Source organism: Phodopus roborovskii, unplaced genomic scaffold, assembly GCF_943737965.1.
Source record: "Phodopus roborovskii unplaced genomic scaffold, PHOROB, whole genome shotgun sequence".
Classification (NCBI taxonomy): domain Eukaryota; kingdom Metazoa; phylum Chordata; class Mammalia; order Rodentia; family Cricetidae; genus Phodopus; species Phodopus roborovskii.
Genome location: NW_026125052.1, coordinates 222,547 through 240,512, shown reverse-complemented (window position 1 = coordinate 240,512; position 17,966 = coordinate 222,547). Strand labels below are relative to the sequence as shown.

At 44.2% G+C, this 17,966-nt stretch overlaps 1 protein-coding gene across 3 annotated transcripts in view; it reads right to left on the bottom strand.

Annotated features, from left to right (window-relative positions):
- Positions 1-5,904: 5,904 nt before the first annotated feature.
- The window catches only part of Ap2b1 (adaptor related protein complex 2 subunit beta 1), a 106,145-nt gene continuing 94,083 nt past the window's right edge, over positions 5,905-17,966 (bottom strand). For all 3 annotated transcript variants that reach the window (XM_051179725.1, XM_051179677.1, XM_051179790.1), the window contains 2 exons: positions 13,327-13,481; positions 5,905-6,013 (listed from right to left, as the gene is read on the bottom strand). In XM_051179725.1, coding sequence (XP_051035682.1) covers positions 5,939-6,013; positions 13,327-13,481 — 230 coding nt within the window. In that variant the 3' untranslated portion in view covers positions 5,905-5,938. The remainder of the gene's footprint in view (positions 6,014-13,326; positions 13,482-17,966) is intronic.

Below are 17,966 nucleotides of genomic sequence, written 5' to 3'. Positions count from 1 at the left end.
TCATTTTTCCCCTTTGCCTTTTTATTTAGCACTGAGTGGGGACTTTTCTGGGAACACCCTCACAGGCACACCCTGAGATGTGTTTTCTGGGTGATTTCAAATCCAGTGAAGTTGACAATGAAAATTAACTGTCACTGACTCTCAGTCCTGTACTGGGTGCCCTGCATGGGCACCACAGTTGGGCATTAAATGCTTCTAGGGCAGTGAGGAGAAACTGGTTTGTACTCATCTGCCAAGGGTTTTCCAGGTTGGGACTGCATCCTCCTCCAAAGCTTTCTATTACCATGGGCTCCAGTTAGCTCACAGACCCTCTTTCCCTTCTCCCTTTGGGCTCTGTGTTTTGGGCATTTTCCCAACTGCTGTCTCCTTCTCTGCTGGGCAGAAAGTGCAGTGGTCTTAAGCCTGGCTTCCAAGTCAGACAGCTCTGTATTTGACTCCAGCCCTGCCCTGTACTGTGTGATGAAGGCAAGAAATCTGTATCTATAAAACAGGTTCCTTTCCCCACTATTGCAGAGCTAAGGTGTGTGTTTGTTTTTTTTACACAATACATGGTATGGAGCCCCAGTGTGCGGTCTTATCTTTCAGGATGCATGCCACTTCCTGAAAACATTCCCATTTATTCTAAGTGGCTCGTAGAGTTAGGATGTGGGCTTGAGAAAGATTGGGGTAGTACCTGGAACAATATTAGGACTAGGAATATCGGGGCCTCTCTCTTAGAGCTGCACTTTGGGGCTGGGTGGAGATCAGATGTGATTGACCCCAAGGGAATCCAGTAGAGTCACTGGTACTCTCTTAGTTTGATTAAATCATCCAGGACCCTTTAACACTGCATCTCAAAAATCTTTCATCCCCATCTTGCCTGAGGACTGAAGCTTTCTGTTATTCCATTTCAGTTTGAGGGGGACTAAAAATAAGAAATCCAGCAAGGCTCTCCCCTACAGATTATGGAACCTCATACTATCCTTCAATGGAATGTCATTTAAAGCTTGCTTCTCCTTTTTTATTTAAGAAACAGTGGTGGTTAGTGTCTTTATAAAATAGTGTATTTTCCCTGAAGTGAAGCTAATTCACATGGCTTTGCTGAAAGCTGATTTGGGCCCGTTTGCTCTTCTGTGTTTTAGGATTACCTTGTTGGGAAAGTTCAAGCGGTTTGGTCCTTGGATGGGTCTGGCTTTGTGGCTCTTGTGGCTGTGGTTCAGCTGAGGATACCTGGTGGCTGAGGGGCAACCTCACAAACTCAGGTTCTATGTGAGCAAGTACCCTCTGTAGCATCAGAAGCCAGAGCATGGAAGGGGACAAAGATCAGACAACACCACCCCAAGCCCCCCCCCCCAGTCCCATCAGACTCCCACTGAGATATCAGAAGCCCGCTGTATGAAGGGGAAGGAGAGCCAGCTAATACTGAAATTCACCCTTCCATCCTCCATATCAACAGGCACTTTGTTAGTTAAGGTGTTGGGGTTTGGCCTGAGATCCTTGAGATGGCAGTATTGTCCTCAAACAAATGCTCCCAAGCCACTTCTCCAAGCAAGAACCTAGGTCTGACCAACCCCCAACTGTGTTTTTCCCTGGTTGGCAGCCATTAAGCAAGGCAGGACAAAAGCTACACAAGAAATTGAGAAGGCAGAGATATTGAGAAGGCAAGTTCGAAGCCAACTTCAAACTTTTCAAGAAACATCCTTGCTGCTAATACCATGTCTGGGGGCTGGCTGGGATTCTAGGATTAGTGTTCGGGAGGTAGAAATGGGTAACAACGGGGGAGGTGTGATCTTCCCCAAGTGCCACACCAGCTATTAAAATGCACTGGCTCTTGCTTCTTGGAGCTGAGGGTAGCAGGGAAAAACCAGGATCCAAGCAAGACCGGAAGTACTAATGCATGCAGTGGGAGGAGGAAGGCCCAGAATGGAGAGTCCTCAGAAACAACGGACCCGACGCCCATCCCAGGGGCAGAGAACAGTGTAATCTGGAGTTTAAATTGGACGTGGGGGAGGGGGTGGTCAGCTGCTCTGAGCATATGGTCATCCTGAGGGCTCAGCAAAGCTGGATATAGTGAGTAGGAGGGGAAACCTTTTATGGAGTGAAAGGAAACTGCCATGCAGTCAGATGTGGTGCCACATCTCCCCTGAATTCAGACGGGTAGGGGAACAGGATAATCAAGAGCTTTATCTACCACAGCAACCCAAGTACTACTATAGATGAGCACAGATGAATAGGCACATCTCTCCCTTAGTGAATTCTGATTGACTCAATATTAACCTTAGATATTAATTCTTTAAATAATTTATTGTCTTTGTATGTATGGGACATAGGCATGCTATGGTGTGTGTGTGTGTGTGTGTGTGTGTGTGTGTAAGTCAGAGGGCAACTTTCGGGAGCTGGTCCCCCCTTCCCCCCAATGTGTGTTCCAGGGATGTGACTCAGATAGCCAGGTGCCTTTACCCCTGGACCATCTCATCCTCACCTTGATTTACTTCATTAAAAGCTCTTCTGGTCATCTGCTCCTGAGCTGAGTCCCTATGGGGCATTGCTTGACCTTATCCCAGACAGATTTTAAGACTACTCTTCAGTAGTGTGACCTAAACTTCAACTTAGGGAACCAATTTTCTCCCAGGGATCCCCTAGAGCTTGGAAGCCCAGCAGAGGGCCCTAGTTGCCAAAGGCATTGTCTGGACACCAACACCAAAAGCAACTACTCTGGGTGACTAAGTGATAAAAACTCCAAACTAACTATACTTGTGAGATGTGAAAAGACTTGCCCAAGGGCGATACAAAACAGTTCTGGACTTCTTGGGCTGATTTCTTTAGAGCAGCAGCTATCCCATTTGCTCGGGAACATGTGGGCAGCTAGTTCAAGTGGCTTTTGCACCCAAGTACTGAGATATCTTGGGTAACAGATGCTGGGCATCAGCTCTGAGATGTCCCTGCCCTTGGCTATGCTGGCAGATACTGACAACCCAGGGCAACGAGGCCACTGCCATTCTACTCAGTGTCCTGGGAACAGCTGCCAGAGAGATTGGCTCCCCTGCACACACCTTCCTGAAGTTGTGGTGAGACTTGAACAGGTGACTTCCTGAGATGAAGGCTTTTCCTCAGTCCTAATTTCATCTGGCTGAACCCCTGGGAGGGTTGGGGCCATTAGAAACACAACAAGCCAGGCGGTGGTGGTCCACGCCTTTAGTCTCAGCACTCCGGAGGCAGAGGCTGGTGGATCTCTGTGAGTTACAGGCCAGCCTGGTCTATAGAGCAGGTTCCAGGATAGGCTCCAAAGCAATACAGAGAAACCCTGTCTCAAAATACCAAAAACCAAAACCAAACCAAAACAAACAAACAAACAAAAAAAAAAAAACCCAACAGCAAAAGAGGTTACTAATGTCCCTTCTCTGGCCAGCTATGTTTTGTCCTGGGGTGTCAGTCCTGAGAACACAGTATACACCACAAACTTTATTTTGTGTAAATGAGTTTATTGATGAATACACAAGGTCAAGTTCCCCCCCCCCCCCAAAGAACAAATCCCAACAAGAACAGAAGAATAAGCATTCTTAGGGCAACCTTTACCCTCACACACCTGGCTCCAGCATCCCAAGCTTCACAACAAGACACATGGACCAGGCTTGGCTGAGGACAGATACACAGGGAATCTGACCCAAAGGAGCTCTGCCCTCTGTACTCCAGCTCACAACAGAGACATACTTAAGCCAAGGAGAGTGGGTACAGGAGGACCTAACCCCATCTCTCCCAATCTGGTCAGGCTTGAAAGGGGTCTGACAGGAAGCTGTGACAGAGGCAACAGACTGCCTCCTCAGAAGAGCCCTTTCATGTGAAGGAGTATCCGAAGAAGGAGATGACTTCCCCACAGGTCATCACCGATTGGCTCGGTTAGGCCAGCAGAGTACAGCATTGCTATTTGCCACTGGTGGAGAGGCTTAGGGGCCTCAGTTTCGGGGGTGAACTCATCCTGGCACAAAATTGTTCTTTCTGCTTACGCTGACACATACTCTTCTTTTGGGAATTACAGCTTGCTTTGAGATGAGAAAATTGTGTTTGTAGTGTGAACCCCTTACACCACTTATATCCAACTGACTCCATGAATGAGTCTCAACAAGGGAACTTTGTCAACTTGCTTTTCCACCCAACATATCACCAACCTACCTGCCTCCCACACAACCATGTACTATTTCCTATTCCCTGCATGGTGAGGGAGGGATGTATTTCCTTTCCACCAGCCAGCAATTCTCTTAAAGATTCTCAAGGCTTATGGAACTTGAGAGAAGCTTTGCAGCTGGGAGGAAACAGGGTCATTCCAGACACATGGCTGAAGGAAGTTGTTGGGCTTTACTCTGATTATCCACAATTGCTCCTCTGGGTCCAGTGGGTTAGGGATGAATCCAGCATGAGGTTTGGATCCTGGCATGCTGCTGACTTAGGCAGGGGATTCTGAATGGACCCTGAATACCAGGTGCCAGGCTGTACCACACTGTGAACAGGACTGAGCAGGGTAGTGGTTAAAAGGCATTCTTTGATGCCTTCACATCCCCAGCCCTTTGAGAGATGTCAAGAACTACATGGCTTTCTGAGATGATCTTGCTTTGCTTTGGAGCTTGAGTACCATGGACAAAGAACAGATCAGAGAGCAGAGGGATAATGAGAATGGGCAACATCTCTATACTCACTGACTGGACTCCAGAACGGTGGCTTTTAGAGAGCCTGATGTTAGCTCCATTTCATTCTTGTTACCTGGGTATACATTCAGGTAACTGAGAAGATGTCAACTGCCACCGGACACCAGGGAATGGTGGAACACAAACTCAGTATGGGGTATGCAAAGAGCCACAAGCAGTACAGGAAAGGCAGAGGGCTTTGAGGAAAAGAACAAGGAGCCAGCCATACAGGGAAGCTGAGGAAGCTTCAGGGAACCACAGCCTTAGTTCTGCTACTCAAGAGCCAAGAGGCCTTGGCAATAGTAAACTTTTTGTCTATTACCTTTCTTTATAGAAAAACAAGGTCAGATAAGCCATTAAGGTCTATTTTAACTCTAAAACACTGACTTTCAATGTGAGTTGGCCCTGAGGAACACAGGGAAGGTGGCTGGGGCGGGGTGGTGGTGGTGGTGGTGGTGGTGGTGGTGGTGGTGGTGGTGGTGGTGGGGACACTATGATTCTCACTCACCTCTCCTCAGCTTCCTCAGTCAGTATGATAACAGAGTTCTACCACCTCTCAGCTTTGAGCCTACATGCCCAGTGTCCCTGCACTCTGAAACATCAATGCAGACCACCACTGCCAAGCATGGAGTCATCAAATGAGAGATCATGGGACATAAGGGAGCTTGAAGGCTTGGCCAAGGGACGAATCTGGACAGAGGGGAAAAGTGGAAATGCAAATGACCAGGAGTAGGGTTGCCACAGACAAGAGACCCCACCACCCCCAGAACAGGCTAGGGGCCGGTCCTGTGTCTCCTCTAAGACTGCCTGACTAGTTAGTTAACCCTTCCTATTCACTGTTCTACCTCAATTTCTCATCTGTACAAAAATATAAAACAATAAGGTGCAGTTTATGTTTCAGTGACACTTTTCCTTGCTTTAATTAATTTGTTGCCTTTTTCTGCCTGTGAAAGGAGCTTTTGATTACAAAATATCAAACTACACTCAGAAGAGGGTGTAGAAAAAGCTAGCCATTGGCACAGCATGGAGAAGCTCACAAGGGAGGGCTGAGAGCGGCAGGTAGCAGAGGTGGGGATGATGGAAGCAGGGTTACATGTGTCACAGGAAGGTAACCTATCTGACAGGGTGAATACTAATGTCAGCACAAGGCGACTGGTCACTACCGGGGTGGGTGGCGCAGTGTTTGGGTTCAGGCTCTACACAGCAATACGACTTCTTTTAGTTAAGAGTTCTTGGCTTGCACCGATTACAGGGTGGCTGGAGGGTACAGAACCCATTTATTAGTTTTTCAAAATGCTGTCGTAGACCTGATAGATGTACTGAGAGACTTCAGGGGCTCTACACTTCAGTGACAGCTGTGAAAAGGAGGAGAAAGTAGATTAGCACAGAGATGGCATTGGTTCTAAATGCATTCAAGCACTCAAGTGAAGACAGTCTATGACATTCTGAAATACTTTATGACTGGACAACCAAACAGAGGCTTGCATTAATACAAACCATGGATTTCAGAGCTTCAGCTTCATTGGTGTCAAGCTGTGCTGCGTGTCTCCCTACAGCCCACGTGATCACAGGGGCCACTGCTCTGCGGCTCTGCCAAGGGCACAGAGGCCAGTACCAAGGAAACCCTTAACTTGGTGACAATCTCAGTTCCTCTGTCCAATATGGATCTCAGTCCCAATTTCAGGAGGACAGTCATGTTTAAGTAAAGGTTCACAGGACTGGTCCTTTCTGTACCCCGAGGAGTGTATACACACTAATAGAGGAAGCCAGGACACAAAAGACACATAGTATAGACAGCAGCTCATGTCAGCTGCTTCGAGGCATTTTCTCCCTCTTTAGACAGAGGAATCAGACATTTCTAGAAACACTTTATTCCTCCACCACCGTCTCTTCTTTTAGTTCAACAATTATCAAATTTAAACATCAATATTAAGATTCTCGTGATAAAGAACACAAATTATGCCCAAATTTTAACTCTTTAACTGCATTAGGGTTAAGCAAAATATTAATAATACCCGCAAACATGCAAAATATATTCTATACATAAAATAAGTTATTCTCTACAGTGTACTGCTGTGAAATTTTACATTATTTTACCTCTTTACTGTCTCTGTAGAGACTCTGGATGATTTACCATAATATCCAACATGAAAACACTTAAAAAAAAAAAAGGTAAAAAACATTCTGGACAATTCTGAATTTCCTGAAACAACAACATCCTAAAAACTTAAAGTGAGCTAGGGGGTAGCACTCAGCACTTGAGAGGCTGAGATGGGGGGACTGCTGTGAGTTTGAAGCCAGCCTCAGAAAAACAGCAAGTTCCAGGCCAGCCTGAGCTAGAGTGAGTCAGTGTCTCATAAAAAACAAAACACAGAGCTGGCTCAATAGGTAAAGTGGTTGCCATGTAAGTATGAACATATGATCCCTAGAACCAATGTAAAAAGCTGGACACAGTGGCAGACATCTGTGAATCCAGGGTTAGAGGAAGGTGAAAACAGCAGGATCCCCATGGTATGGTCAGCCATTCTAGATAAAACGGTGAGATCAGAGAGGAACAATGTCTAAAAGTAAGGTGAGAAGTGATTGAAGAAGACACTGCTTTTGACCTCGTTACTGAATGCACACATGTACACATTATGGATACACTTGCACACACACAAATGTGTATATACACACACACATATACACATATACATACACACGTATACACACACACACACACACACACATATATATATATATAAAAGAATGCTGTGGGATACTTATTTAAAGCCATTTTAAGAAAAAATTTCTATGTGTGCACCTCTGTTTGGAGGTCAGGGGGCAACTTGTGGATAGCTGATTTACTCTTCCACTGTGTGGGTCTCAGGGATTGGGACCCAGTTAGGATTGGATTAGTAGGACCATTCCTGCAGAGCTATCTCACTGGTCTTTTACAGTCCTAGGACATTTGCAAAATTATCGGTCATGAAGAGCATTCTGACAAATGTAAACAAAACAAAGCAACCTACAACTAATGTAAAAACACAGATAGAGAACAAGTTGCTTCTTAAATCTAACCCCCTCCCACCCCCCGAATTTATCTGAGAATCTTGTCTATAACCCTTATTGCCTATTTTGGTTTTGGTTGTGTGCTGATGTTCATGTTAGTGTGTACATGTATGGACATAGTTGGGGCCACAGGCTGACACTAGCTGTCATCATCAGTTTCCACTTTATTTTTGAGACAAGGTCTCTTCTCTTCCCTGATCCTGGAGCTCACCCATTTGTCTGGACTCATCCTGTCTCTGCCTCTACAGCACTGGGATCAATATATGTTGCCATACACAACTTTTTTTTTTTTTTTTAAGTTAAAAAAGGTTTTATTTACTTTTGAAATTTTTATGTGTATGAGTGTTTTGTTTGCATGCTTGCATGTATGTATATGACCATGTGTGTGCCTAGTGCCACCAGAGGCCAGAAGAGTATCAGAGTCACTAGAACTGGAGTTATAGGTAACTGTGAGCCACCATGTGGCTTCTGGGCACTGGGCCAGGATCCTCTTGCAAGCTTGGCAAGTGCTCTTATCCACTGACCCAGCCCTCCATTCCCCATGCCCAGATTTTTATGTGGGTGCTGGTGACCTGGATGAGGTCTTCCTCATGGCTGTGTAGGATTGGGCCATCTCCCCACCCACACTTCCCCAACTTTTAAATTTCTCATAGTATAGGCAATTCTTGTACCCCTTCCCCTATAACTTCTCCCCTGCCAATGTGGAAAATTCTCCTGGGAGAATATATGCTTCAAGAGGGAGAAGCAAGGAGACACAGTTGAGGGGAGTTAACCCCCAGGCTAAAGAGGGTTAGTACCTTTCTGTCAATAAGGTTCTCTCTCTGCCCCAACCCTTCCCTTAGCAAAGGTGGAAGTTTGCTCACCATAGCTAGAGCCCTAGCTTTTACTTCTGTATGGCTCCCAAGGGAAAAGAAACCTTCCCCAGGTTTTAGTTTTTGAACTGCTAACATGCTTATGTGATATGTCTTCTATACCAACCAGGGACACTGCCCACCCAGACCCACCAAAAAGAGTCATTTGTCATACTTAACTAAGTCAGGGAGACTCACTTGTGTAGGGATGTGGCCATACCTTTATAGAATATAAACAGTTTTCCTCTCTCTCCTTCCTCTTCCACGCAGGTTAGATTGATTCGTGCAACAATCCTCCTGCCTCTGCCTCTCAAGTGCTGAGATCATGGAGTATACCTCCCACTTACCAGGGAACCACAGAGGAATGACTCTGACCCTCAGACATGGGGAATAAGCAGCTTCTTAGCTATCATGTCTTCAAATTAATGTGCATTAAACATGGTAAGCCCCAGTCCTAGGAGGTGTGGCTTTTCTGGAGGTCAGGGAACTTGAACACAGGCCTGTGCAGGGCTTCAATCTCATTCTGCAGCTTAGTGCACAGGGTCAGTGTGAACCCTGGAGACTTTTTATTCGCTTTTGCTCTTCACATCAAAAGTGAGGCTTTGGGTAAGCAAGGCTTTGCTATGGTGGTCTGAATGAAAATGGCCCCCACAGGCCCTAAGGGTTTGGCATTATTAGGAGGTGTGACCTTGTTGGAGGAAGTGTGTCACTGGGGATGGGTTTTGGCATTTGAAACGCTCAAGTCAGTCTCTCTCTCTTCCTGCCGCCTGTGGATCTGGATATAGAACTCTTGGCTACTTCTCCAGTACCATGTCTGCCTGCATAACACCTTGCTTCTTACCATGATGATAACGGACTAAAGCTTTTGGATTTGTGTGCTTTGACTGGCTGAAAACTTCCTGGTGTTCTTAAAGTGCAGTGATAAGACCTGAATCTCTTGATTCCCATGCTTGTGTTTTCTGGGCCAAATGAAAAGAGATCATTTGAGATCTCCTTAGTTCACCCATGGAATAGCTCACTATATGACTTTCTATAACTGTTTGTGAATCTACAAATATTTCTTTTGGTTTTCCAAGACAGGGTTTCTCTGTGTAGCCTTGGCTCACAGTAGACCAGGCTGACCTTGAATTCCCAGACATCTACCTGCCTCTGTCTCTGAAGTACTGGGATTAAAGGCGAGTCCATCACCATACAGCTTACAAATACCTTAAAATTTAAAAGACTACGGAGGAGAACATGTCTTTTACTTCATAATTTAAGAATCCATGGTTGATGCATACAGTTGGTTAGTATATAACTACACAAAAAGCAAATGACTGGTACACGTGAGCAACTAGAAAAAGCCAAAGATATTATGGAATGTTCAAAAAATAACTCAAATAGATTATATTAAGGAATGGAAAAAGGTTCAGTGTAAGCAATAGGACCAGAGTTTGGATTCTCATCACCCACATACATACTGAATGGGCATGTTCACCTGCCTGAAATACCAGTGGTTAGCTGGACTAGTTGCACTGGTGAGCTCTGGGTTCAAGTGAGAGACGCTGTCTCCATGAATAAAGTAGACAGAGGAAGTCTCCCAATGTCAGTCTCAGACTTCCACATATATGTATATGTATATGCATATATGTATACACACACACACACATACACGTGGTGATTTGAATATTAATGCCCCCCCTCAAATACTTGAATGTTTGACCATTAGGGAGTGGCAATACTTGAAGGGGGTGGGGTGGGGTGGTGGTGGTAGTGTTGGGTGGGTAGGAGGTGTGCCTTGTTAGAGTAGGTGTGGTCTTGTTGGACAAATCTGTCACTGGGGGCTGGACATTTGGGGTTTCAAATGTTCTCTATCTCTCTGCTGCCTGCTGATTTGGATACAGAACTGTCAGCTCCTTCTCCAGAACCATGCCTGCCTTTGGGCTGCCACGTTTCCCACCATGACAACAATGGATTAAACTTCTGAACTGTAAGCCAGCCCCAATTAAATGTTTCCCCTCTATAAGAGTTACTATGGTCATGGTATCTCTTTAGAGCAATAGAATATTGACTAAGGCACACATGCACTGACACACAAGAATACATACATGTACACACCACACACTGATAGACACATATAAAAAACAGGCTATGTGATGTATAATTTATTTTCAAAATGAAACAATCATAAGAGAACCAATGAGGGTTTGCCAGGGCTAGGGCTACATTCCAGTACCTCAAAGGCAGAGGCAACAGAGTCACTGAGTTTGAAACTGGCCTGGTTTATATAGTGAATTCCAGGACAACTTATCTCCAAAACAAAGAAGAACAAAAACACAAATGACTCCTCCCACACAGAAAAAACAAGTCACTCTTTTAATGTCAATTATTTTGTAGTTTTGAAAGTATGTTATGTGTAAGATACTATTATCAGTACAAAAACTGGGTTAGAGCCAAAAGTCTCATTAAAACCATGTGAGTTTGCAATTATTTCCAAATGAAGCATGTTGTAAAATGTTATATCTAAGAGAATGAACAGACCTTCTCAAACAATAAGCTTTAGGAACCATTAACAAACACCTGAACTCTAAATATCACTTGTCTACTTAAAAAAAATCACATGATTTTGAATATGATTTTCCTTTTTCCTTTAATACAGAGAGTCTCTGAGGTTGCCCAGTCTGGCCTTGAATTTGTGGTCTTCCTTCTGAGCCTCTCACACAGCTGGGAACCCAGGGTCCAGTCCCACTTCACTTTGGTTAGAGGTCAAATGGTGGGGACCAAGCCTCTCCATTTGCAATGTAGGTTTGGGAATCTGAACTGTTAAGTTATCAGGCTCAGTGACAAGTGACTTACTTAATGAGCCATCTCACCTGCTCCTCTCCAAACATTTTTGACTATGGTTTCTGGGACTAACATGCTTCTTTAACTTAGTGAAGAAGGAACAATTTATACACTAATGAATGGTGAGTTAAAAAGAAACATGCACACAGGCTTTGAGCAAATGTCTAGAAAAGTAAATCAAGTAAATAACAACTTTGTTGTAGGAGGAGAACAGAGGGTTTCCTTGTCCCGGGGACTTAAGGTAAATGACAGGGTAGATTATCACTCTCTGAAAAAAGTAAGACAGGAGCTTGGCTTGGTGGCACATGCCTTTCATCCCAGAACTCCCTTTAATTTCAGTACTTGGGAAGCAAAGGCAGATGGATTTTTGTGAGTTTGAGGCCAACCTAGACTATATAATGTATTCTAGGATAGCTAGACCTGTCTCATAAAAACCTAAAACAAACAACAAAACAAAAAAGATAAGAGACAGTAGAAGGGACAGGAGGGAGGTGTGTACACCTCATGGGAAAACTCACATGTGCTCACTGTGAAAGCCCAGGCTGACAGGACTCAGCAGTAGGCACACACACAGCTCTCTAGCTTACACCAGGGAAAACACTGCCAATGTCTGTTTGGGGTGGGACCATTCCTTTGATGTGTGTTAATATACACAACAGCTGTCAAAATGAAGAGTGGTGTCAGAAGAATAGCAGGCTCTGACTTTCACCTTCCTCAGAACTAGTCAATATTGAATCTCTTCCCAGCACATCTTTCAAAACAGTCACACACGAGACTAAGGTATTTTCCCATTTCAAGGTTACCTTCCCAATGCAGATCACAAGCAGCCCCTGCCTGGAGATGGTATTTTACTTCAGCACCAGAGAGAGCTCAGGGCTGCAGGGACCAGTCTCTGCTGTTTAGCAAAGCACTCATTTCTGCTGCCAACCCAGAACTTCTACTTCAGTTCAGTGGGATACTGGAAGAGGTTCCTCAAGATAAAGGGGAAACCTGCAGACTGGAGACTTCCCTCCAGGCTAAGGAAGCCATGGTTAAGAATGATTAATTAGGCCAGGTGGTGGTGATGCAGGCCTTTAATCCTAGCACTTGGAAGGCAGAGTCAGGTAGATCTCTTTGAGCTAGAGGCCAGCTTGATCTACAAAGATACACAGAGAAACCCTGTCTCAACCCCCTAGGCCCCCAAAAAGAATAATTAACTAGTGACTTGTTCAACTCATGGCTTTGAAGTAGCAGTGTCTAGGTCTAGACATCCTCAAGGCATACAGGAGGCTGGCTAGTTAGCAAGCTCCAGAGATCCTCCTGCCTCCCCTTCCTGTAATGCTGGGTTTATAGCCTGTATGGTTAGGCCCAGGTTTTATGTGGGTGCTGGGGATCTGAACCCAGGTCCTCGTGTTTACACAGCAACCCACTGTGTACCCACTATTTACAGTTTACCCACCGAACCATCTCTCAGCTCCAGAAACATTCCTTTTCTTTCTTTCTCCTTTCTTTCTCCTTTCTTTTCTTTCTTTCTCTTTTTTTAAATTTTGAGACAGGGTCTCACTCAGGAAGCTCTGGCTGACCTCAAACTCACAGCAATCTGCCTGCCTCTGATTACCAAGTGGTGGGATTAAAGGTGTGTACCACGATGCACTGCTAGAAACACTTAACAGCTTATTATAGCACCAAATTGTTGCTGAAGCATTGCTTTGTGTCAGGGAAGTGATGGGTTTGCAGAACTACTTATTGTCAGATGCAAATGATCCACCCCAGCACCATGCCTTCTGAATGCCAGAAGACTACAGTGAGGAGAGCCAACTAGGGACTCCTTTACTGAATGCTTGTTCTGGGTATCTCAGGTTGGAGGTACTCCCTCCAGGTCTCTGTAGGGCACTATGAAATAAATGTAAGGGTTTTTACCCTCTAACTCTAACATATTCCACACATTCTGGGAAAGGCCTTACCGTATAATTGGGGTTTCCTGGCTGGATCCGTAGCTCGGCCAAAATCCAAATGCCATTAGTGAGCTTCAGGGACTGGTACAGCATGTCTTGCCCTTCCACATTCCTCTTGGCAATAGTGTATACATTGTTGTTCTGTAGCTTGCTGGAAACTGTGTCTAGAAATAGAGATACAAAACTTAGAGACTTCTGTTAATATCTCAAATGTATTTCCTTCTCTGACATTCTTGTGAGCCATCACATACTCCTGCATTCCCTGATGAACTCTATCACACACACACATTTTAGGGGGCTCCTCTAATACAGGCAGGCAAAACGAAGGGCCTGTCTGTCATATTATCAGACAGAAAACAGAATAAGGTACATTATCATTGGTTTAAGAGTTACCTAAGAAGAGTACACAATAGATAGGCCTCAGGATTTACTAAGACTCATAGTAATTACTCTTCTCATGGCTGTGACAACACTCCCTGAAAGAAAGGAAGGATTTGTTTGGGCTCACAGTTCATCATGGTAGGGAGTCAGGGCAGTAGGAGCCTAACTTTCAAGATGCTTGCCTATTTTCCAGAAAGGCAGGTGTTTTGTTGAATAGTCTTGTTGTATAGGTGAACATTCTTTATCCATGTATTGAGGCCCATATGCCTACAGACTTCTTGTGATCTCACCATTTGTGTAACAGATGACAGAGAAGGAATGGGCCTGTGCTCATGCTGAATGGGTGGATGTACTGTGACTTCTATCAGAAGGCTGAATGGAAGGAGGGTTCTATAATAAAGTATGTATGAGTCAACTTTTATATTTTTATCTGGTCACTTAAACCATATTATTAATATTTAAGGTGTGTGTTTTTTTTGGGGGGGGTTCATTATATATCCTAGGCTGTGTAAACTAGGCTACTTCCAGCTTACAGTGATCTATCCCCATCTCCCCTAGTACTGGTATTACAGATACAAGTCACCACACCCACATATTTTAAAATTTAATTTTTGCAGTGTAACACACTGAACACAGAGCCTGGCATGCATCAGACAAGGACCTACCACTGAAGTTTCAGGTTTGAGCTTGAGGATTTAAGGACTGAAGGATACTTACTCTGCTAAGTTTACCAATCAAGGGTGGCAAACGCTAGTGCTGCATACCTCAACCAGGAGGCTGAGGCAGAAAAAGATGTAGTGAGAGCCAGATGTTAGGCAGCTTCCAGCCACACTGGAACAGACTTCTTAAAATACCAGTTTGTTTTCTATACTTGAACTACTGGCATACGGAACAGAATCTGGGCGTTGTGAGATTGTGAGAATGAGGATGTAACGTCACCAGCTTCAGTGTCTACAAAGGATGCTAGCTCAGGCACAAGATCCTGAGATCTGTTCCAAAGTAGGATAATGGTCAAATATGATTGTACTTGCTTCAAGATGTCATTTCTTCTTATCCATTTTCTTTGTGGATCTGGGTGTTTGGGCTCTTGAAAGATGTGGGTGTGGTCTTCCTTCTCTCAGCTTTCTTCTTTAGTTAAGGTCACAATTTTGTCAACAATAAGAGTAAAGAAGGAATACAAAATGGATGGTGGAAATCTGCATTTGGGCCCTTTTGAGGCATTGATTAGCAAGTTCAAAACTGCTCATCTGAAAAGGACATTGCAAAAAAAGACTGCTGAAAAGGACTAGGGGAAAAAAAATCATTTTGGGGGGAATTACAGTAAAGTGCCAACTAGGAAAGTTTCCATTCTTAAAATGTTGCAAAGCATGGGAAAGCCACAATAAAATAGAAATCTAACTCATTCTCACTTAGTGCCCATGCCTAAAGAAATAGCTCTTTTTACACAGTGCCAGACAAGTGAAGATACATACCAGGTGTTTGAAGTTCCTTGAGTATAGTAAACAAACAACAGATTTGCCAAACTGCTTGCCACAGTACCCCTTTTTAGATATGGATGGAAATGTACCTACCTCTTGTATACTTAAGGTAGTGTTTCAATATATGTAACAATCCCAAAGATAGGCAAAAAGTAAAATATGGCTGGGCAGTGGTGGCACATGCCTTAATTCTGAAACTCTGGAGGCTGAGGCAGGTGGATCTCTGAGAGGCCAGCTTGGTCTACAGACAGTGAGATCCTGTCTTAAAATAAAATAGATAAATAAACAAAAAAGATAGAGAAAGGGGGGGAAGAACTAGAGAAATGGGAAATAGGAGGCTTGTCCATTGGTGCCTTTTTAACCTAAAGTTTTCTAGTATTTACAACAAATAGCAATACCATCAACACCCACACCACAGACATCTTTATTAAGGTCTGATTAAGACTTGCAGAGGGTTTCTTTCTTCTCTAGAAATGGATCAGGAACAGAAAAGCTCACTGCTAAGTTGGTGAGTCCTTTAAGGCTGTGACTTCCTGTAGCCCAGAGTGTTCTTTCCATCTGTCAAACGTCTTCGCCAGCACAGAAGGTCTATTTTAAGTGTTGGTGCTATTGTGATTAGGGAAGATCAGCTGGAAAGGATGGTATTTTTAGCTCTCAGCTAGACACAGGGTGTTGAATCAGAAGGCACCAAACCTGCAAAGGCTCCTGTTAATAGAGTCCTCACGACTGGCAGGAAATGTAAAGGCCAAGGCTTTCCATACCTCAGGAGGGATTAGCTGAAGAAAGTGGTCTAGGAAGATTAGCAGTGATTTAGCATGGGAAATGGCCTTGGGCAGCTGGAGAAGACAAACTGGCTGTTTTTCTTATGCTCCCTGTCCCCCACTGCCACCATGTGTGCTACCAGGAAACTGGTTCAACAGCATTTGGAACACATACACAGGAGGAATTGGTGTGAGGCCTCAGTGGTTTTTAAAACAGTCTGCTGTGAGGACTACATCAGAGGAGACGGCCTCCCTGAGAGGAGGACCACAGGCTTTGGTGCAGTATGTATTCTTTTCTTTCTAGTCTTTTAGCAGGACAGACAATTTCTCCATGCAAGTACATGTTTTTCACACAGGACCCCTAAAACCAAAACTGCTTCCCAATTACCCTAGTTATTTCCTACTCTCTGTAGAGAAGGAACAGTGGCTTTCCACCAGATGTTAGCAGCAAGCACTTGTGATCTGTAGTTCTATAAGCAAATATATTTGCTTACCACTAGATCAGATAGGTTTATCTAATGTAGGACTTACCGGAGCTTTCCGTGTGTGAATACACAGGCATGCCGTATGCTGTATTTCCTAACTTTAATCACTACAGGGCAACTTCCCCACCTTTTATTAAGGGACAGGTGTTCCCAGGTATACACTGTTGGAACAGCTGCCACAGATGGTGCAGGGGCTAGTTCTCAGTGGGGCATACTCTGGGTTTTGGCACCAGCACCATGGATTCTACAGCCAAGGCTTCCTACTTCCTGAGAAACAGTTCCTTCTGTGGAGAACTGTGCTCACTAAATATGGTTCACTGTAACTGACCGGTGAACACAGCCAGCTACTTAAAAACCCACAAAAGGAAACTGTGAGAGTCTCTCCTCACACATTCTCCAGGGGCAGAGGAGATGTGAGGTAACCCTTATTACAGCCAGCTCTGCCTGAAGCATCTATGCTCAAAGGGTGCCAGGCTGTCTTTTATGTCTGAAGCTTCAAGCAGGCATTTAGCCTCCAGAACGTCTTGGTGGCCCAACAGGATCAGCACATTTGAGAGGCAGCACAGGAAGATGCTGGTATTTGGATTTCAAAAGCCATACATATAAAGGTCTGTTTGAACATAGAAGAAAAATACAATGCAGAAATCCAAAAACTTAGAGTTAAAAACAGAAAGTTGGAATGATGAGGCAGTGAAAGCGTTTTCATCTTTCTGTACTGCATACTGTCTCCTTTCTCAGTATTCTGCTCCAAATGCAACAGAGAATGGCAGTAGGCTGAAAACCCTTAAGGAGGACCACCACTATATAGAGGAGGAGGCGAGGGGTAAATGAGGAAGGTGCTGAGTGGGAGGGGAAGGAAGGCTGCTACAAAAGCCAGCATTCTGAACAGTAAACATTTCAGTGAAACAAAGCCCTAGGGATGGACAGCTGCTGTTGTCTCTCCTTTCGTATTACCTCTTTTTGTATTTTACTATAACAACAAAATCAACTATGAAAGGGTTTAGGAATTAATGGTGACTTAAAAGGTTATTGTTGTTATAGGAAAGTTGACAAAAGGGAGAACAGTAAAGGTTGCCAGCTAGGCTTTGATCAACCGTGATGAATGTTTTATTTATAAGCAGAATTCTCAATATAAGCTCTCAGATCCTTTCCTCCAATGCCAAACACTGATCCAAGAGATGACATAGTCTTTCAATCCTGAGGAGGGTGGCTGTCCTCAAGTACAACTTTACTGGATGCCTAGGATATTTAAGTAACATGATTGACACTTTTGCTACTGAAGGACTAGTATAGTACATGGGCCAGCTTCTACATATTGCAGTGCTGAGAACAAATCTAGGGTCTTCTAAAAGTTAGGATTAGTTTCTATATTTTAAATCTTGTAGCTTGTAAGTAATTTAGTGCCTTAAACTTTGGAATTGATAATATCCAGTTTTGTTTTGTTTGGTTGGCTGGTTTTTTGTATTTTGAGAAAGAGAGAGAAGGTGTCATGTACAGTGCTGGCTGGCCTGAGACTCACTATGTACATCCAGGCTGATTTTGAA